This window comes from Suncus etruscus, chromosome 4, assembly GCF_024139225.1.
Source record: "Suncus etruscus isolate mSunEtr1 chromosome 4, mSunEtr1.pri.cur, whole genome shotgun sequence".
In the NCBI taxonomy this organism is placed as follows: domain Eukaryota; kingdom Metazoa; phylum Chordata; class Mammalia; order Eulipotyphla; family Soricidae; genus Suncus; species Suncus etruscus.
Genome location: NC_064851.1, coordinates 76,280,238 through 76,302,298, shown reverse-complemented (window position 1 = coordinate 76,302,298; position 22,061 = coordinate 76,280,238). Strand labels below are relative to the sequence as shown.

Below are 22,061 nucleotides of genomic sequence, written 5' to 3'. Positions count from 1 at the left end.
GCTTGAAATTTTATTTTGCCAGCTGTGATTTTTGAGAACTTTGTTCGAAGAAAAGGACAAACTCAGGTTGAAACTGCACAAAGCCCAAAATTTGCAGGATCCCCAGAGATGTGTTCCCTAGGCTTCTCTCTAGTCAGCCTTGGAATGAAGCTCTCCAGGGCTCCTCGCCTGTGTTTGTTTGTGTTTGTGGAACGCCATCCAGTGGCAACCTCAGGAATTGAAACTGCTATTTGAAGAGCCACTCCCTAGTTTGCTTAGCAAGGCCTCCAAACACATTTCTGCATTTATTTATTTATTTATTTATTTATCTATTTATTTATTTATTTTGTTTTGGGGCCACATACGACAGTGCTCAGGGGCCACCTGACTTTACACTCAGGAATTCTCTTGGCTGGGCTCGGGACCACGGATGCTGGGGATTGAATTGGGGTTGGCCACATGCAAGTAAAATGCCCTACCCATTGTACTATATTTCATCCCTTTTTTTTTTTTTTTTTTTTAATTTTTTTGGAGACACCTAGTGATGCTAAAAGGTTACTTCTTGCTCTGTGCTCAGGAATCACTTCTGGCAGAGCTTGGGGAACCATATTGGATGCCAAAGTTTGAGTTTGGGTCGATTGTGTGCAAGGCAAGCACTCTACTCACTGTACTATCATTCTGCCCCCCATCCCACTACCCCCTGTTTTTTTTTTTAATACAGAGCAACAAAAGGATACTTTGGGTCAAGAATTAAGATAACAAATTCACTGAATCCATTATATTTGGAACACTCTTTATTTAGCATTCTCTTTATCCAAAGAATTAAAAACAAAGCCCACTCTTTTCTAGAAGAAATATTAATGCAGTCTTTTCAGTTATCAGAGATTCCCTCACTTGCAGTCAGAGTAATTATTGCCTTGATTGCCTAGAAAGCTGATATAGGTAATTGAGATAATCTGAGATGCTTGATTGGGCTAGTCCCACTGCTTGAGATAGTCTGAGGTTTCTGTCCTCATAGCCTTAAAGGACAGCTTAGAAAGCAAGCCCAGAGTGATAGTTATCACAGGGACAAATGCTCACTGCATAGTCTAGGTCTGATCTTAGAAGAGAACTGGAGGAATACTGAGGCCTGTGCGCTTAATGTTAGGGAAAGTCTTGGAAATCCCCAAGGCTCTAAAGCCTAAGGAATGGGCCCATATGCATAGGATTTAGGGATAATCTGAGGGGATCCAAGGTATTTGATGTGCCTGTTCAGGACATAGTGAAAGGAATTCATAATCAAAATAAAGATTGAATTAAGAAAATCTTAAATGAGAGTTTGGCTTTGTTACATCTCTTTAAGAATGGGGCAAGAGGGAGACATAAAGATGCCAACATTGTAGTTAGGAAGATGGAGAAAAGATAATACTTTTGAGAGCCACCATAGGAACTAGCAATTCCAATTGTGAATGTTTAGTCCCAGAAAACAAAAACACTTGCTTAAAAAGTTCCCTGCACCCCTGTGTTCACCGTAGCATTGTTTGTAATAGATAAGGGCATGGAAATGTATGACTACATGGAAAAACTGGTCTCTATTTTCATGTCTCAGTAATATTTGGCTGATGAAGCCCCTCAATGTGTTCTGGTGAAACCAATAGACCACAGCATCACTCTGTGATGCTCAAACAGTGATAAGATTTCCCAATTATGCCTAACTTCTCAGAAAGGATCCCATTCTTAAGTGGTGCATGATTATATAATGGAATATTTACACTTAGGGAAGAAGGTAATTTTGCCACTTTTGATAACATGGATGGATCTTAATTGCAATTGAAAATATAAATTTTACTATGGGAAAGCAGACATTGAGGCCAGGGAAAAAGCTTAAGTGGTAGTATACATACCTGGCATGCACAAATCTGGATTCAGTTCTTGTACCATTTGACCCCTCAAACACAGCTGTGTATATCTCTGATATCCCCTGAACATCTCTGGAGGTGGTGGCCTTGAACCCCTTGAGTTCCACTGGGATTGGCTTCTACTTAAAAAATTAAAAAAAACATTTTTTTTACTTACATGAGGAATTTGAAAGAAAAGTATCACACTCATAGATAATAGACAATAGCTTGATGATTACTAGAGGCAAGGTGTAGAGGAAGGGTGAGAAATAGATTAAGCTCTGAGTTGTAAGTTGTGGAAATACAATATACACTGTCATCACCATGACTACATATAGTTAATATAGTTAAAAATATTGTATTGTACATGTGAAAGTTGTTTAGACTTCTTCAAAGTTCAGATCATAAGAAAAAATAATTTCTAACCATATGTAGTAGTGGATATGAACTAGACATTGTGGTGAACATTTTGAAATATACGCATATATCAAAATATTGTATTGTTTTCTTAACCCAGTATAATGTTATATGTCAGTTATATATTAAAAAAAAAGAAAGAAAGGGGCTGGAGCAGTGGCACAGCAGTATGGCGTTTGTCTTGCATGCTGCTGACCTAAAATGGACTGTGGTTCCATTCCCCAGCGTCCCGTATGGTCCCCCAACCCAGGAGTGATCCCTGAGCATCACAGGGTGTGGTCCAAAAACCAAAATAAATAAATGAAAGAAAGAAAAGAAAGAACAACCAGAGAGATTGGACAGTGGGTAGGATGCTTGCCAACCCAATTCCCTGCACCATATATGACCCCTTGAGCACCTCCAGGAGTGATGGAACCAGATCCTGGAACCATGAGTAAGCACTGAGAACCACTGTATATGGCTCAAAACCAAAAAGAAAAACTAAAATAAGGCAGGAATGAAGGAAGAAAAAGACAGAGACCATGTTAAAATGACAGGCAGGATGCTTGTCCTGAGGCCCAACATACTCTCAGAGGTGGGTGGCAAATTCTCAGTATTTTTCTAGCAGCCAAGTAAAAGAGAGACCCAGAAACAGGAGTTCTACAGATAATTAGAAGCATAGCTGCTCCCACCATTTTGTTTTCAGAAAGAAACTTTTATGGGGAAGCATAGAAAGAATTTCATGAAGAAACCACTCAACAATATTCCTTTAGCTTGTGTAGCAGATTTGATCTATTAGGATTTACCCTGATATTAGCTCAGAGGCCTGAGTGATAGCACAGTGGTAGGACATTTGCTTTGCATGCTGCTGACCCAGGACCGACCTGAGTTTGATCCTCGGCATCCCATGTGGTCCCCCAAGCCTGCCAGGAGCGATTTCTGCAAATGGAGCCAGGAGTAACCGCTGAGTGCCACTGGGTGTGGCCCAAAAATCAAAAAGAAGAATGAGGAGGAGTGGGAGGAGGAGAAAGAAGAAGCATAACCTCAAATGCTCAAATGTGGAGTTTAGTATAAAGTTGTTTTTTTTTTTTCAGTTCAGACAGATAACTCATCTGTGTTCTAGTTTAACTCAAGAACAGCACATAAGGGACTCTAAGGCAGTAATTCTTGACTTGCAGTTCTGTTGGGGTTCACAAGTTTGGCAGGGGATGGATGATAGGTGTGGATTCCTCTTCCATGTGGGCATATCTGCATAAGCAGCATTTTAGGTTTTTGCATGTTATTTCATTTAAATAATTTCACAGTTTCTGAGATTCATTCCTCACCCACCCCACTTCCCTACTTACCTATAAACTACTTTTTTTCCCCAAGCACCTTACTTCTTTTTTTTAAATAATAATCCAAATAAGCCTTCTAAACAGGCTGAACAGGCTGAACAGCCCTAGTCTAGAGTGGGAGAGGATGACAGTGAAGCAAGCATGGCAAGAACCTGGAACACAGGATGTTTGTGCTGGTTCCACAAATTCCTCTGCTTTGATAGGAAGCCAGATGGGACAGGTTAATTTCCATGTATGAAAGTTGATGATCTTGACAGGACATGTTTGAACAAAGAAGTTTACTCTACTTTGACAGGAATGTGATTTTTCTTAGAGAGCAACTGACTGTGCTCTAAAATTCCAAAGAAAAGGATCTTCTAGAAGCTCACTCACATAGAGAAAACGAGGGCATATTAAGCTGGGAAAAATTGTAAGACATGTTACCACATACATCTGAGTTGCTTTTAAAAAATAAGATGGGACCGGAGAGATAGCATGGAGGCAGGGCATTTGCCTTGTATGCAGAAGGATGGTGGTTTGAATCCCGGCATCCCATATGGTCCCCCGAGCCTGCCACCCCCCCAAAAAAAGGTTTCTAAAAATAAGAAATGATTTTAATTTGGGGTTCAGTATTTTTTGGCTAAAAGTTCATAAAATGTCTAACTTAAACTGTATATTAACTTCTTGGTGAATTTATACTCCTTGTATAGTATAATTTTAGGAAGTTGAATAGCTGTTTACTTTGAGGATGATTTATCACTGAGCCAGATACAATCTTAAAAAATATTATTTTTCCAGTTAAATTTGTTTTTTATTTATTGTAGTTTATTTTTGCATTGCAGTATTTTAATCTTGGGTGCTTCAGGAGGAGTTGGTACTTTTGCTATTCAGGTAATTTTTTTTTTAATCTTGTGAATAGGAAGATTGTAGTTTTCATGGATTTATAAATTCATGTGCTGTGAAATATTTCTTCTTAAAAGTCAAGAGATAAGCTTAGTAAATTTACAATAATTTGCATCTTATTCTCTAAATAGAGGAAACTTGTCTAATGCAAAAGTATGTGTTAACATTTTGAGCAGTTTTTAATATGTCTAAGGAATACATAATTGGGTGATGACACTGTCTCTTAAAATGCATGGGGTTGTTTGCTATAGTATAGTAAAGCCTATGCTTATTATGGCAGTGGCAGTGGTGCCAATAGGCTGTCCCAGATGGCATAGCCATGTGGTACCATATATCAAGGTTTGCATACTTGCTCTCTGATAACACATGAGAAAGAAATTCCTAATGACATTTCTCAGAATGCAGCCTTTTTGTTCAGTGATGCCTGACAAAGATTATGATATTTATGGGGCGAGGATACCTGGAAGAACTCTAGAATGGCTCATAGTTCTGAGACAGTTTGGGAGGATGGGGTCTGCGGTCTGCCTTATAGATAGGAGTGTTTGCCTATGTGCACACTTCCACACCAAGTACCTTTTTTAAAGTTAAAATTGTTTATAAACAGGTTGCATTTAAAAAATAAACTGCTTCAAAGCTTTTTACTTGCATTCAAAGATCCTAAAGAGCTCTAAGTGGGAAGGGCAAAAATCCTAGAAATTTGGGGGAGTTCATTGATCTGTTTCAATATGTGGCAGATTTCTTCTTTAGATTTAATACTGTTAAAGAAAACATATTAATTTTAAAGGCTTGAAATATAATTTACTTTTTTCTCAACATTCAAAGAAATAGATCCAGGATATACATCTAAGATTATATTTCTTAGATCTGTAAATTTAGCTTGGTCTGACTTCTGAAATCAATATATCATTTACTTTAGCCCATAAACTACAAAATGATATATATGATTTTACTTCATATATTTTGTTTTTGTTTTTTGGGCCGTACCCAGCCACACTCAGGGGTTATTATTCCTGGCCATGTGCTCAGAAATTATTTCTGTAGGCAGATCATGTGGGATGCCAGAGATCAGACCCAGGTCAGCTGCATGCAAGGTAAACTTCCTACCTGCTGTGCTATCATTCTGGCCCCTACATCATATATATATATATTTTTTTTTTTTAATGCCCCACAGAAACCCTTGGTAGTATTGCATTTTGAAAGTGAAAGATTAGATTATGAGTAGTTTAAGCAAATATTTTTATTTGACATATACACTTAGTATGTATATGCCCTATAGAGTGGGTTTTTAATGGGGTGAAAAAAGCAGGTATTTTATATTTCTAATGAACCATTGTAATTTATATTAAAGAAATTTATTGAGAAGGTAACTCATCTGTTGGGAAATAACTTTTAGTACAAAAAATGTGTCCATGAACTGAAAATAACTCTCTCATGCTCATGACTTGACAATGGCCCCCTTTTCATTCAATGAAATTGTCATAGCAAAGAAATGTAACAGTTTTGCAGCAGAATGTTCTCTGTATATTTAAATCCAAGTAAAAATAAAAGTTAGGTTTTATTTTTAGTTCTAGTTATTTCTTTTTTTTTTTTTTTTTTTTTTTTTGGTTTTTGGGTCACACCCGGCGGTGCTCAGGGTTACTCCTGGCTATCTGCTCAGAAATAGCTCCTGGCAGGCATGAGGGACCATGTGGGACACCGGGATTTGAACCAATCACCTTTGGTCCTGGATCGGCTGCTTGCAACGCAAACGCCGCTGTGCTATCTCTCTGGGCCCTAGTTACTTCTTGTTTAAATAATTGTATTTACTTATTTATGTATTTAGGGGCCACAACTGGTATTACTCAGGGGCCATTCCTAGCAGAGCTTGGGGGAATAGTTTTGGGAATTAAACCTGAGGTTTTCATGTGTAGAGCAAGCATAGGTCCTAACCCTTTGAGTCAATTTTCCAGGCCCAAGGAATCAGAATTTTTAAATCCAGGAAATAGCGATATAGGTCTTTTTACTCTAACAGAGAGCACCTGGTTAATATTTTGAAAATAAAGTGGCCACAATTTTTTTCAGCCTTTTTTTAAAAAGCACATTTTTATGTGTTGCCTAGTACCTGGTAGCTGGTTGCTTTGACACAGGACTGTACTAACACTTAACTGGAGATTAAAATGAAGGAAGGACCGTGGTTCGATCCCCCGGCGTCCCATATGGTCCCCCCCAAGCCAGGGGCGATTTCTGAGCACATAGCCAGGAGTAACCCCTGAGCGTCAACCGGGTGTGGCCCAAAAACCAAAAAAAAAAATGAAGAGATGTTGCATTTTTATGTTCTGGTACATTTAACATTGGCATTTTCCAGGGACACATGATATCATTTTGTTATCACTGAAAGTGTTACACTCGATCTGCTAGCTCTTGTCTTTTCTGATACTCATGGAGAATTGGTATAAACTTCATGACAAGGTGACCACCTGTTGTATTATGGAAAAATTAGACCTAGTTCTTGGATTTTTCTTATGAGCAAGAGTTTGATCATTCTTACTAGTCTCTTGTCCAAGTTAAGATAAATAAAGCACTTTGGGTTTCCTAGAGATTAGACTGATACATTGGTACATAGTGCCAATTTAAATATATATATATATAAATATATATATATATATATATATATATATAATCCTTTCGTCTTTGTTTCCTCTGTTTTTGGCAGGTACTAAAAGCATGGAATGCTCATGTAACAGCCGTTTGCTCTCAGGATGCCAGTGAACTTGTAAGGAAGCTTGGGGCAGATGATATAATTGACTACAGATCTGGAAATATGGAAGAACAGTTGAGCTCTTTAGAGCTGTATGTATCACAAGGATCACATTGGGAAGGTGGAAGATGAATAGTTGCTAAGGCAGGCCTGAGTTGGTTTAGTGGTGTCAAAGTATATTGAAGAGTTTTTTTAAATTCTTTTATGGGTTTTCATGTCATTGGAAGTCATTTATGTTGGTTTCTGTTTTGATTCCAGATGTTAATATAGCACAGAATCATTAAGTTTTGTTAATTGAGAAAGGTTTTTTCTTGAAGTCACTTTGACAGTGTTTGGGAAACGTGGTGCTGGGAGCATATCCAGGTTTCCTGCATTCAATGCATGTATCCTTTGAGCCATATCTCTGCCCTCTCATCTTTTGAGTTATATTTTAGTTTTTTGCACACCTTGCAGTGCTCTGGGTTTATTCCGGGCTCTGTGCTCAGGGACTATATGCTGTACTCCTGGCTGTACTCATGGGACTATATGCAGTGCTGATCATGGAAAACCAGGGTCAGCCACATGCAAGGTAGTAAGTTTTTTACTGTACTCCTTTACAATTTTTCTGACCCCACTTTTGCTTTTTTATTTTTTTTGTTTTTGGGGCCACACCTGGTGATACTCCTAGCTCTACGATCAGAAATGACTCCTGGCCAGATTGGGGGATGATATGGGACCCTAGGGATCGAACCCAGGTTGGCTGCGTGCAAGGCATATGCCCTACCCACTGTTTTATCTCTTCTGCAAAAATATTTTTGGAAGGTACAAAAGTTTACTGGAAAACAGGAGAAAGGAGAAGGAACTTCCCATGTGGGGAGGAACTTAGAATAAGACTAAGTTACTGCTGCTATATATTTTTTGTTTGTTTGTTTGTTTGTTTTTGGCCACACTTGGTGACACTCAGTGGTTACTCCTGGCTATGTGCTCAGAAATCGCCCCTGGCTTGAGGGACCATATGGGATGATGGGGGATCGAACCTCTGTCCGTCCCTAGGCTAGCCTGAGCAAGGCTTTATGCCCTGCACCACCACTCTGGCCCCAATGCTGCTAATTTTTCTCTCTCTTTTTTTCTTTCCTTTCTTTACTGCTGGTAATTTTTAAGTTATTTTTATTGCTTGGCTTCAGGAAATCTGAAGGCAAAATTAGAGATACATTTCCTTTTATAGCACCTGCCAGCATAGGAAGATTGTAAAATACATGAAAATATATGGTCAGCATCAAGCATAATTTCATCAATCTAGCTTTAAAAAGGGTTCCTGAGAAACACAGGCAGGCAAGTATCAGTCAGTGGAATACTGTGGTGGTTCTCTGGATCTTTATGCTAGGTGGTTTGACTCTGTGATCTAAACAGGATATTTTAATTTAGCCCAGACTGAGGCCCAGACTAGTATTTAGAAAATTGTTTCTTGCATCTTTTTAAAAGACTTTTTCCCTAAGTTTTCAGAAGCTAATAATTCTTGTTTTGTGCCCTATGAGCAGAGATATATTTTCATGGTTTTAAATTTCATGGTTTATAAAAGGAAAGGGTTGAGGACAGGCAGCTCCCATTTAACACTGCCGATTGACACTTCTCAGCCAGTTTTACTAGCTCCTGAAGGTAGGAGGCAGTGCTGTCAGGAGCACCTGCTCCAAGCAGGCAAGCAATGCTCTAGACACATATCAGATGCAATGATAAACTAGACTTAAATTCTGGTCAGGAGACTTTGGTGGTTCCTGCTTTCAAAAATATTGATTCTGCAAACTGAAGTCCTTGTTAAGTCAGTCACATGCAAGGCAAACGCCCTACTGCTGTGCCACTGCTCCGGTCCCATGTAATTTCTTGTTATTTTGCATTGGAATAAAACATTTAAATATAAAAAATATATATATATTGATTCTGGGTCGGAAAGATAGCATGAAGGTATGGCATTTGCCTTGCATGCAGAAGGACGGTGGTTCGAATCCCGGCATCCTATATGGTTCCCCGAGCCTGCCAGGAGCGATTTCTGAGTGTAGAGCCAGGAGTAACCCCTGAGCACCGCTGGGTGTGTCCAATAAAACAACAACAACAAAAAGTATTGATGCAGCAAAGGGGAAGCAAATTATTGTCAAGAGTTTATTCAAGAACTCTGTTTTTATAGGGCTGAATGAGCGAGCAGCAGAACATGGTGTTTTGTTTTGGTCTTGTTCTCCCTATGTCCTCCATGGAATGGGATAGTAATGTTTAGGAAGTGTTCAATAAATATTTACTTAAAATTGGGGCTGGAGCTATAGTACAGTGGGTAGGGCATTTGCCTTCCACATGGCCTACCTGGGTTCAATCGCCAGTAACACATATGCCCTGCCAGGAGTGAACCTTAAGCACAGAGCCAGGGGTAAGCCTTGAGCACTGCTGGGCATGACCCCCAAACCAAAAAAAAACAACAAAAAAGATAAATAAAATAAATTTCATTTTAGTGGGGGAGGTTTTGGATCACACGGTGTGCTCAAGACTATTCCCAACCTGGTGCTCAGGTATTACTTCTGGGAAATACTCAGGGGACCAGTGGTTCCAGGTATTGAACTCAGACTTTCTGCATACAAAGATGTGCTCAGTCAGCAATAGGCTGAATATTTGAAGAAATAAAGGGAAGATGAGTTGTTGCAGGTAGAGGTAACAGTCAGTGTTAGGCTTCTGTGGCAGGAACATGCTTGTTATCTTTGAGGAATAACAGTGTCCCTTTGCAGAGCTCTTGTCAGCTTCCTTCCTGCCTGTGAGTCAGGACCCAGGTCTCCAGAACCACCCAGATCTGGCCCTTAGATTGGCAATTTGGTTGATCTCTTATCTTCTGTTTCTTTGGCAACAGGCCTATTCATTACTTGTTCTTTTCTATCAGGTGACTGAACTAGTACAAATGCACACACTTAATGGGATTGTGTGTCTGTTTTGACAGTTTCATGTCTTCTAAAATCCCTCTAAAATGACAAATGTTTCTTCTTCTAAATATCAGTTTTCTAGATAGGAATCTTAGAATTTTATAACAGGACAAGGCTTTGAAATCCTTCAGTCCAGCTTAATTCATCATGATGGTCAGAAAGGCAGAAGTGAGGATCTATGAGATTTTGCATGCTCAGGATTATGCCTCTTTATCACTAGAGGGCTGGCTGTGTCCACAGCCTGCTTTCCAGATATTTTTTTCAGGCACTGCAAGATCTGTAATCCCATAAATTTTAAAATGCCCTTAAATTTTAAAATGTTACCATATTTGTTTCTTCAGGCAGGGAATGTGGGAATATGAGAATAAACATAATTGTTCCCAGAATTTCAGAATTTTTTTTGAGCCACATTTGGTAGCACTCAGGGATTACTCCTGACTCTGTGCTCAGAAATCACTCCTGGCAGGCTCAAGGGACCATATGGGATGCAGAAGATTGAACCTGGGTCTGCCACATGCAAAGCAAAGGCCCTACCAGCTGTGCTATTGCTCAGGCCCCAAATTTGAATATTTTTGAAGTAGAAATTAAAGTAGATTCTTCAACTTATGAAAATGATTTTCTTTTATAAAAATTTTGTCATCAAGTAAGGAAGGGCATCTTCCCACATTTCATAACCTTGTTTGTTGTAGTATGTCTCCCTTGCCCCAACTTCATTGATTTAATCCCATGGAAGACTCAAGATCCACAAAGTTGCCCACAGTTGGAGTTAGAAGAGTTAGAAGCTTTGATGTTTGACTAATTCCAGATAATTGAGTGAGAAGAGAAAAATAACTCACCAAATAGGAATTTATGTATTAATTTGCTTAATTTATAAGCATGCATTATTTGTATTTCTGTAGATTTTTATTTCCATGGGTATTTTAAAGTTTTGTGGGTTTTATCACCTTTAAGTAGGATCCAGTGATTATAACACTTTTAGATTTAAGGAGCTGAATATCTGGAATTCTCTATAGACTCTGTACTGACTGGCTATTTCTAACATCTTACAGCAGAATTAAAGAATGAGAGAAAGCTATTTGTTTTGGGGCCATACTCAGTGACTCTCAGGGGTTACTCCTGGCTATATGCTCAGAAATTGCTCCTGGTTTGGGGGACTATATGGGACATGGGGGGTGGGTTAAATTGCTGTCCATCCTAGGCTAGCACTGGCAAGGCAGACACCTTCCCACTCCACACCATAGCTCCGGCCCCGAGAAAGCTATTTCTTTTTATGCATTATCCTGATCCTATGCTTGAAACCAAAATACAAGATTTTTCTGAGGTGAAGAGGATGCTTCTATAAGTAGAGTTGACTGTGGAGTAAATAAAACAATTTATTCTTGTGATTGAAAACTTTACTTGTTTATTTCTCAAATATTCATGTATACTAGAGAATATTTATATTTATAATAGCTTTGCAATATTCTGTAGATCTGGAGTCAGTATTTTTCAGCTTCACCAACCTTAATTTCTCCACTATTGTTAACATTTGGGGCTGGATGATTTTTTTTTTTTTTTTGGTGTGGCAGACTGTTTTTTACATTGTAGGAAGTTTGTCATTATCTCAAGACTCTGGAAGCACCTTTTCACCACCTCCCCTAGATTTAACATTTAAAAATGTCTTTAGACATTACCTGGTATTTCCTGGTTGCTAAACTATACCCTGATTAATAAACACTTGTTCAAGTCATTATTAAGGTATTGAAAAACAATGTAATTTTTATGACTCCAGAATTAGCCTCACCAACTTTCCTAGGAGAAATTCTAGAGGAATAATACATGACTGTGACCCTTGCCCTTGTGTCCTGGCTGCTGGATGATGAGGCACAGCAATTTTTGTGATCTGTTATAGAAATAAACTCTGGAGACTTCTGGTGATATGAATAAAAAAGGATCAGAGTCATCCCCTAAAACCCACAGGAATGTTTTGATTTGATTCTTCCATTCCAGGTTTGATTTTATCCTTGATAATGTTGGTGGAACCACTGAAACTTGGGCTTTAAAGTTTCTCAAGAAATGGTCAGGAGCCACATACGTGACATTGGTGACTCCTTTCCTCCTGAACATGGACCGATTGGGCATAGCGGATGGCATGTTGCAGACAGGTGTCACCATGGGCTCAAAAGCATTGAAGGTATGTTGGCTGGTGGGCAGGAGAGGGAACATGCAGAGCTCATCTCCTGCCCTGGAGCTTGGCATCTGCTTAGTCAGGTTTTTTTTTTTTAACTTGTTTGTTTGGTTTTTGTGTCAGACCCACTAGTTCTCAGGGATCTCTCCTGATGGTGCTGGGGAGACTGTATGTGGTGCTAAGGCCTACTGCATGCAACGCAAATGCCCTACCCCTATACTCTCTCTTTGGCCCCAGTTTTTTCTTCTTGGAGGAATCACCTTACAGTTGCTACAAGCATGGCGTCAGGAGTCATACATTGACTGGGTTCCAGTTCTGACCTCTGCTTAGTATCTGTGGGATTTCATGCAGTTCTTTATTGCCTCCCATATTCTCACCAGTAAAACCAATCTGATGACCCATCTCCCTTACTGGGTGTCACAAAGATTAGATGAAATAATTCATGTGAAGAACCTGACTGACCATACCTATTTCAAGAAAGCTCTTATTACATGTTAATTTTTTATCACGACCATCAGATTCACCTGCTGCCTCCTTTCTTGTACCCGATGACCCTCATTCTACTTTACCAGTTTTAAGACACACAGTCTCTTATCTTGGAGATGGAGCTTTATTTAAGAGCAACATGAAGTCGATTATTTTCTTTTAGTTTGTTTGTTTGTTTTTGTTTTGGGGCCACACCTGGCCATGCTCAGGGGTTACTCCTGGCTATCAGCTCAGAAATAGTTCCTGGCAGGCACGGGGGACCATATGGGACACCGGGATTCGAACCAACCACCTTAGGTCCTGGATCGGCTGCTTGCAAAGCAAATGCCGCTGTGCTATCTCTCCGGACCCCGATTATTTTCTTGTTGAAGCAATGGGATAGACCAATGACTCCCAGACTGAGATTTAAAGATCTTTAGCAGTCAGTTTGTGGACATTTTTTTTTTTAATTTCAAAACCATGAAGTAAATTGTATTTTTCTTTTATGAGGCTACAAAGGCTAAATATAACCATCATGCCCCCCCTTACACACACACACCCTTCCCTGTACCAGTTTGTTCCATCAGCATCAAAACTTCTTGGCACTATAGGAACCTCTGGGACTTCATAGTTAACTGATGCTATTACTAGGACCACTGTTGGTCAGGCTGTAGGGAGTTCTGAGCTGAGCACCTTTAGTGGTCTAGAAGGCCCAAACCCTTCAGTCTGGGTTATAGGATAGAAAGGAGTGCCTTAGCTTGCTCTTCTCTGAGGTGGGACCTCATTCAACCCCATGCCGTTAGGCATTGGGTAATGACTTCCATTGTACTATTAGTAATTATCAGCCATTGGTTTGAATTCTGAATTAGTAATAAAGTAAAAAATGACAAAATTTAGATAAATTCTATTTCAGGAGTGGGATTGTTGGTTTGGGTCATACCCAGCTATGCTAAGGGCTTACTCTTAGCTCTTGTGCTCAGGGATCACTTTTGGAAGGACTTTAGGACCATAGTTGGTACTGAGGATCAAATCTGAGTTAGCTGCATTCAAAGCAAGCACCTTAGCCTCAATCCTATCTCTCTGACTCCACATTTAATTCGTTGGTTGTTTTTTGTTGATAGGAAAATATAAAGTACTTCCAACTCCAGAAAAGGCAGATGGTTGCTAACTGGTACCAAAGGTTGTGGGTCATTATATTGTATGCTAACATTGACCCATATTTGTTAGTTAGATGACTAGCTTGGTAATAGATTTCTTTCTGTTAGAAATGTTATTTTATTTTGAAATCACACTGGCGATGCTCAGGAGTTACTCAGTCTCTACAATCAGGAATTACTTCTGGTGGTGCTTGGGATACTGGGGATAGAACTCACGTCAGTGGCATGCAAGGCAAGCACCCTACCTGCTCTTCTATCTTTTTAGCCCCTCATTTTATTTTGATTAGCTTTATCAACCTCCAAACTTTGAGTTCTGAGTTTCTGACTTGGGGCCTGGTAGTTGTCAGATTTATCCTAGTAGACCTAGACCTTTAGATCATTTGGTCTTGTGTTCTCTTGAGACTGGCTCATCTCAGTTCCTGCTAGAAGTTTATTTTGGACCCTTTTGGTAGTGAAAGTTGAGACTTTAGTCTTACGAATTCTAGGTCTTAGTTGCTCAGAATGGTCAGGAAGCGCTCTGAGGAAACTTGACTATGCATACCTCAGGAACTAGCCTGGGACTGACTAAGGGCTGCAACGCTCTCCATCTGATGCAGACTCCAGCCAGAAACAATATCCACAGGGTTTGGTGGTGGAAATATTCTTTATATCTATCTATCTATCTATCTATCTATCTATCTATCTATCTATCTATCTATCTATCTATCTAATTTAAACACCTTGATTACATACATGAGTGTGTTTGGGTTGCAGTCATGTAAAGAACATCACCCATCACCAGTGTAACGTTCCCATCACCAATGTCCCAAATCTCCCTCCTCCCCACCCGCTCCCCGCCTGTACTCTAGACAGACTTTCCATTTCCCTCATATATTCTCATTATTAGGACAGTTCAAAATGTAGTTATTTCTCTAACTAAACTCATCACTCTTTGTGGTGAGCTTCCTGAGGTGAGCTGTAACTTCCAGCTCTTTTCTCTTTTATGTCTGAAAGTTATTATTGCAAGAATGTCTTAATTAATTAATTTTTCTTTAAACCCATAGATGAGTGAGACCATTCTGCATTTTTCTCTCTCTCTCTCTGACTTATTTCACTCAGCATAATAGATTCCGTGTACATCCACGTATAGGAAAATTTCATGACTTTATCTCTCCTGACAGCTGCATAATATTCCATTGTGTATATGTACCACAGTTTCTTTAGCCATTCGTCTGTTGAAGGGCATCTTGGTTGTTTCCAGAGTCTTGCTATGGTAAATAGTGCTGCAATGAATATAGGTGTAAGGAAGGGGTTTTTGTATTGTATTTTTGTGTTCCTAGGGTATATTCCTAGTAGTGGTATAGCTGGATCCTATGGGAGCTCGATTTCCAGTTTTTGGAGGAATCTCCATATTGCTTTCCATAAAGGTTGAACTAGATGGCATTCCCACCAGCAGTGGATAAGAATTCCTTTCTCTCCACATCCCCGCCAACACTATTTATTCTCATTCTTTGTGATGTGTGCCATTCTCTGGGGTGTGAGGTGGTACCTCATAGTTGTTTTGATTTGCATCTCCCTGATGATTAGTGATGTGGAGCATTTTTTCATGTGTCTTTTGGCCATTTGTATTTCTTCTTTGTCAAAGTGTCTGTCCATTTCTTCTCCCAATTTTTTGATGGGATTAGATGTTTTTTTCTTGTAAAGTTCTGTCAGTGCCTTGTATATTTTGGAGATTAGCCCCTTATCTGATGGGTATTGGGTGAATAGTTTCTCCCACTCAGTGGGGGGCTCTTTTATCCTGGGCGCTATTTCCTTTGAGGTGCAGAAGCTTCTCAGCTCAATATATTCCCATCTGTTAATCTCTGCTTTCACTTGCTTGGAGAGTGCAGTTTCCTCCTGGAATATGCCTGTAGTCTCAATGTCCTGGAGTGTTTTGCCTATGTGTTGTTCTATATATCTTATGGTTTGAGGTCTGATATCGAGGTCTTTAATCCGTTTGGATTTCACCTTTGTACATGATGTTAACTGGGGGTCTAAGTTCAATTTTTTGCAAGTGGCTAGCCAGTTGTGCCAACACCACTTGTTGAAGAGGCTTTCTTTGCTCCATTTAGGACTTCTTGCTCCTTTATCAAACATTAGGTGGTTGTATGTCTGGGGAACATTTTCTGAGTATTCAAGCCTATTCCACTGATCTGAGGCCTGTCCTTATTCCAATACCATGCTGTTTTGATAACTATTGCTTTGCAGTAAAGTTTAAAGTTGGGGAAAGTAATTCCTCCCATATTCTTTTTCCCAATGATTGCTTTAGCTATTTTAGGGTATTTATTGTTCCAAATGAATTTCAAAAGTGCCTGATCCACTTCTTTGAAGAATGTCATGGGTATCTTTAGAGGGATCGCATTAAATCTGTATAATGCCTTGGGGAGTATTGCCACTTTGATTATGTTAATCCTGCCAATCCATGAGCAGGGTATGTGTTTCCATTTCCACATGTCCTCTCTTATTTCTTGGAGCAGAGTTTTATAGTTTTCTTTGTTTAGGTCCTTCACATTTTTAGTTAAGTTGATTCCAAGATATTTGAGTTTGTGTGGCACTATTGTGAATGGGGTTGTTTTCTTAATGTCTATTTCTTTCTTATTTCTATTGGTGTATAGAAAGGCCATTGATTTTTGTGTGTTAATTTTGTAGCCTGCCACCTTGCTATATGAGTCTATTGTTTCTAGAAGCTTTTTTGTAGAGTCTTTAGGGTTTTCTAAGTAGAGTATCATGTCATCTGCAAACAGCGAGAGCTTGACTTCTTCCTTTCCTATCTGGATTCCCTTGATATCTTTTTCTTGCCTAATCGCTATAGCGAGTACTTCCAGTGCTATGTTGAATAGGAGTGGTGAGAGAGTACAGCCTTGTCTAGTGCCAGAATTTAGAGGGAAGGCTTTTAGTTTTTCTCCATTGAGGATAATATTTGCCACTGGCTTGTGGTAGATGGCCTTAACTATATTGAGAAAGGTTCCTTCCATTCCCATCTTGTTGAGAGTTTTGATCAAGAATGGGTGTTGGACCTTATCAAATGCTTTCTCTGCATCTATTGATATGATCATGTGATTTTTATTTTTCTTGTTGTTGATGTTGTGTATAATGTTGATAGATTTATGGATGTTAAACCATCCTTGCATTCCTGGGATGAAACCTACTTGATCGTAGTGGATGATCTTCTTAATGAGGCATTGAATCCTATTTGCCAAGATTTTGTTGAGGATCTTTGCATCTGTATTCATCAGCGATATTGGTCTGTAATTTTCTTTTTTCGTAGTATCTCTGTCTGGTTTAGGTATCAAGGTGATGTTGGCTTCATAAAAGCTATTTGGAAGTGTTTCCGTTTGTTCAATTTCATGAAAGAGTCTTGCCAGGATTGGTAGTAGTTTCTCTTGGAAAGTTTGAAAGAATTCATTCGTGAATCCATCTGGGCCTAGGCTTTTGTTTTTGGGCAGACATTTGATTATCGTTTTAATTTCATCAGTAGTGATGGGAGTGTTTAGATATGCTACATCCTCTTCCTTCAACCATGGAAGATTATAAGAGTCCAAGAATTTATCCATTTCTTCCAGGTTCTCATTTTTAGTGGCATAGAGTTTCTCAAAGTAGTTTCTGATTACCCTTTGAATCTCTGCCGTATCAGTAGTGATCTCTCCTTTTTCATTCCTAATATGAGTTATCAAGTTTCTCTCTCTCTCTTTCTTTGTTAGTTTTGCCAGTGGTCTATCAATCTTGTTTATTTTTTCAAAGAACCAACTTCTGCTTTCATTGATCAGATTGTTCCTTGGGTTTCCACTTCGTTGATTTCTACTCTCAGCTTTGTTATTTCCTTCTGTCTCCCTATTTTTGGGTCCTTTTGTTGAGCACTTTCTAGTTCTATTAGCTGTGTCATTAAGCTACTCAGGTAAGCTCTTTCTTCCTTCCTGATGTGTGCTTGCAAAGCTATAAATTTTCCTCTCAATACTGCTTTTGCTGTGTCCCATAAGTTCTGATAGTTTGTGTCTTTATTGACATTTGTTTCCAGGAATCTTTTGATTTCCTCCTTGATTTCATCTCGGACCCACTGGTTATTCAGTATGAGGCTGTTTAACTTCCAGGTGTTAAAGTTTTTCTTCTGTGTCCCTTTGGAATTCACAAATAATTCAGAGCCTTGTGGTCAGAGAAGGTAGTCTGCAAAATTTCTATCCTCTTGATATTATGGAGGTATGTTTTATGTGCCAGCATGTAGTCTATCCTGGAGAATGTCCCATGTACATTGGAGAAGAATGTATACCCAGGTTTCTGGGGATGGAGTGTCCTATATATATCCACTAGGCCTCTTTCTTCCATTCTCTCCTCAGGTCTAGTATATTTTGTTGGGTTTCAGTCTGGTTGACCTATCCAGTGTTGACAAAGCCGTGTTAAGGTCCCCCACAATTATTGTGTTGTTATTGATATTATTTTTCAGATTTGTCAACAGTTGTATTAAATATCTTGCTGGCCCCTCATTCGGTGCATATATGTTTAGCAGAGTTATTTCTTTCTGCTCTACATACCCCTTGATTAATATAAAATGTCCATCTTTGTCCCTTACAACCTTCCTGAGTATAAAGTTTGCATTATCTGATATTAGTATGGCCACTCTAGCTTTTTTATGGGTGTTGTTTACTTGGATAATTTTTCTCCAGCCTTTTATTTTGAGTCTATGTTTGTTCTGACTATTCAGGTGCATTTCTTGTAGGCAGCAGAAGGTTGGATTGAGTTTTTTGATTCATTTAGCCACTCTGTGTCTCTTGACTGGTGCATTTAGTCCATTGACGTTGAGAGAAAGAATTGTCCTGGGATTTAATGCCATCTCTATATCGAAATTTGGTGTGTCTTTTGGTTAGTCTTGTCTTAAATTAGGTCTTTCAGTTTTTCTCTTAAGACTGGTTTTGAGTCTGTAAAGTTTCTGAGCTGTTTTTTGTTTGTGAAACCATGTATTCTTCCGACAAACCGGAAAGTGAGTTTTGCTGGGTACAGTATTCTAGATGAAGCATTCATTTCATTCAGTCTTGTCACAATATCCCACCACTACTTTCTGGCCTTGAGTGTTTCTGGTGACAGGTCTGCTGTAAATTTCAAGGATGCTCCCTTGAATGTAATTCCCCTTTTTGATTTTGCTGTTTTCAGAATTCTGTCTCTATCTGTGGGATTTGTCATTGTGACTAGGATGTGTCTTGGGTTATTTTTTCTGGGGTCTCTTTTGGTTGGTACTCTTCGAACATGCAGGATTTGATCACATATATTCTTTAGCTCTGGAAGTTTCTCTTTAATGATGTTCTTGACCGTTGATTCTTCCTGGAAATTTTCTTCCTGAGTCTCTGGGACTCCAATGATTCTTAAGTTGTTTCTGTTGATCTTATCATAGACTTCTATTTTCATCTGTTCCCATTCTTTGACTAATTTTTCCATTGTCTGTTCATTTGCTTTAAGTTTTTTTTCCAATCTCTCCTGCTGTATGGAATTGTTATTTATCTCATCTTCCACAGCACCAAGTCTATTCTCAGCTTCTGATACTCTGTCCCAGAGCTTATCCATTTTGTCATTCACTTCGTTTACTGAGTTTTCAGGCCTATTAGTTGACATGTTATTTCAGTTTGGAGTTTTGTAATTTCTGTCTTCATATTTTCTTGGTTCTTATTAGTGTTCTGTTCAACTCGATCCATGGTTTCTTTGAGTTCTTTGAGCATCTTCCATATTGCTAGTCTAAAGTCCTTATCTGAGAGGTTGATTAGTTGGTTGGTCATTATTTGGTCATTAGAATTGTCATCTTCATTTTCTATGTCTGATGCTGGCCTGAGTTGTTTCCCCATTGTCACACTTGTATTGTGGGTTTTTCTATGTGTTGTGGTGGTATTCATTGGCTAAATGATGCAGGCAGGCACACTCCTCTGGCTCTGCCCTTTCTGGATGGGTCAACTTGCCTCCAGGGGAGGGGAGTCCTCCATGGATGAAGCCTCACACAGCATCAAATCTTAGGCCCCAGCACGCAGCAGAGAAACAGTCCGGAGAGAAATGCTGGGCTTCAGTGATCCAGCACAGTTTTTAGTGTGATTTTTTTCTTCTTTTTGTGATGGTATTCTTTTCTTAGAAAGAGCGCACGGCCGCGTAGCGAAGCGGAGCCAAAGTGCTCTGCTGGAGCCTCTTTTCGGCCCACTCCCAAGAGGTTGACGCAACAGGACAGTAGACAGACACACACAGGTAGCACTCACAACTTTTCACAGTCGGGCCCCAGAGGGCAGGAGTAGTTTTGTGGATTTTTCCAGCCTGACAAACAGCCTCACAAACAGGGGACCTGGCTTCTGCAACGTACTGCTTATAGCCGGTTTTCATATTGTGGAGCATTTCCTTGGCGTTCCCGCCCTAGAATTCGGAAATATTCTTAGTGATCCTTCCTTTCCTCTCTCCGCTGTCAAAAACCCAGGCTTTCCAAATGCTTTAATATAAGGGTTTAAGTTTTCTATAAGATTTCAGTTTGTACTCTAGGAAAACTAGCTTAGTCTTCAGAGTTGTTCTCAGAGAATAAAATGGGCCCAACTCTCCATTTTTCCTTTCTTCTTGCTTAAAAGATGATAATCTCATGTGAGAACCTTCTGAGCTGTTTTTGTTTTTCTAGGAATGTGCACAGTTAAATACTTACTGTAATGCTCCTGACTTGTCTGCCTATTTCACATTATTCTCTCTGCTGTAGTGATCTGGATGACATACACTGAATACAAAAACAAATCTGCTATTGCAGACCCAAAACTTGTTTCTCTTTACCTGGTGAGGTGCTGCAAAAAAAATTATAGCTATTTAGAGCCGTAACCTTTGCTGCACCTCAACTTCCCTGAAAAATCACCAAACTGTTTTCATCATAGCCTATGGTGCCAGAATTTAAAGAGCAATTAATTAACAGGTCTTCTGAGCTTGCTTTGATATCTATTCTAGGACCAACCAAGTGAAAAACACTGACCAGTCAGTACATTGTCCTCTCTCTCTCTCTCTCTCTCTCTCTCTCTCTCTCTCTCTCTCTCTCTCTCTCTCTCTCTCTCTCTCTCTCTCTCTCTCTCTCTCTCTCACCCTCCTTTATGTTTTTTGGGCAGTGCTCAGGTTTTCTGCCTGGTTCTGCACTCAGGGAACACTCTTGTAAGTTTGGGAGACCCTAGAGGGTACTGAGGATAGAACAAAGGGTGGCTATGTGCAAGGCAAGTGCACTACTCACTGTACTATCACTCTGATCCTCTCATGAAGACATTTTTTTATTAATAAGCTGACAGGTTGAAAAAATGGCAGATAATGACCCCCCAAACCATCTTGTCTGCTCATTCATAAGAGCAGTTTTATAGGAAGAGACAACAAGGAAACATGTTCACTGGAAGAATGGGCTATAGACTGGCAGAGCAGTGGCTCTAGACTGGCTAACGACTGGCATAGCGACCAATAACTTACCTGGGCTGAATCCAGAGGCACTTCTGGTACAATTGCAGAGACTTCTTACATCCTGTAGGGAAGATAAGGGGGGTATTCTATACAATGTCAGCCCTCTGCCCAGCCTGGGTTGCTGATGCTGATGCTGAATTTCACTCTTCATTTCTTGGCACTGGCTTCACTATAAAGCCTAGGGAAATCTCAGTGCTTTTGGAGTCCTGCTTTGTAAAACTTCAGTCTTTTATGTCTTTTCTTTATCTTTTTTATTAAAAAAAAACTTACTTAGAAATATGTTAGAGGCAAGAAAAAGGGAAGAAAATCCTTTCTTTTTGTTTAAAAGAGAGCAGGTTTCTCCAGAGTGGAAATAAGTAAGAAAAGAAACAAGCAAGTGAGGGAGAACACATCTTAAAAGAGCAAGCCTGCCTTTTCCTTTTAAAGTAGTTGCCTAGGCAGTATTTTCTGATCTTTTTCATGCTGTGACACACTTAGAAAAGAATAGGATTTGAATAACACCCTGAGACTACTTTGATGAGAGAACAAACTACATGGAAACTTGTGTTAGACCAGGGCTCTGCCTTGCTGTCCTGAGGGCTGAGAATATTCTGGATCTCTTCACTCCTCTTCTGGGGCAAGCTTGGCTCTGTGTGCCTCTGTAGTGCTAGAATAGTCATTAGTTCTCAAATTATTTCAG

At 39.5% G+C, this 22,061-nt stretch overlaps 1 protein-coding gene across 1 annotated transcript in view; it reads left to right on the top strand.

Annotated features, from left to right (window-relative positions):
- Positions 1 to 22,061, top strand: part of RTN4IP1 (reticulon 4 interacting protein 1) — a 56,480-nt gene that overhangs the window by 14,395 nt on the left and 20,024 nt on the right. Inside the window, exons 5-7 of the mRNA XM_049771235.1 lie at positions 4,411 to 4,459; positions 7,164 to 7,300; positions 12,131 to 12,314. Coding sequence (XP_049627192.1) covers positions 4,411 to 4,459; positions 7,164 to 7,300; positions 12,131 to 12,314 — 370 coding nt within the window. The remainder of the gene's footprint in view (positions 1 to 4,410; positions 4,460 to 7,163; positions 7,301 to 12,130; positions 12,315 to 22,061) is intronic.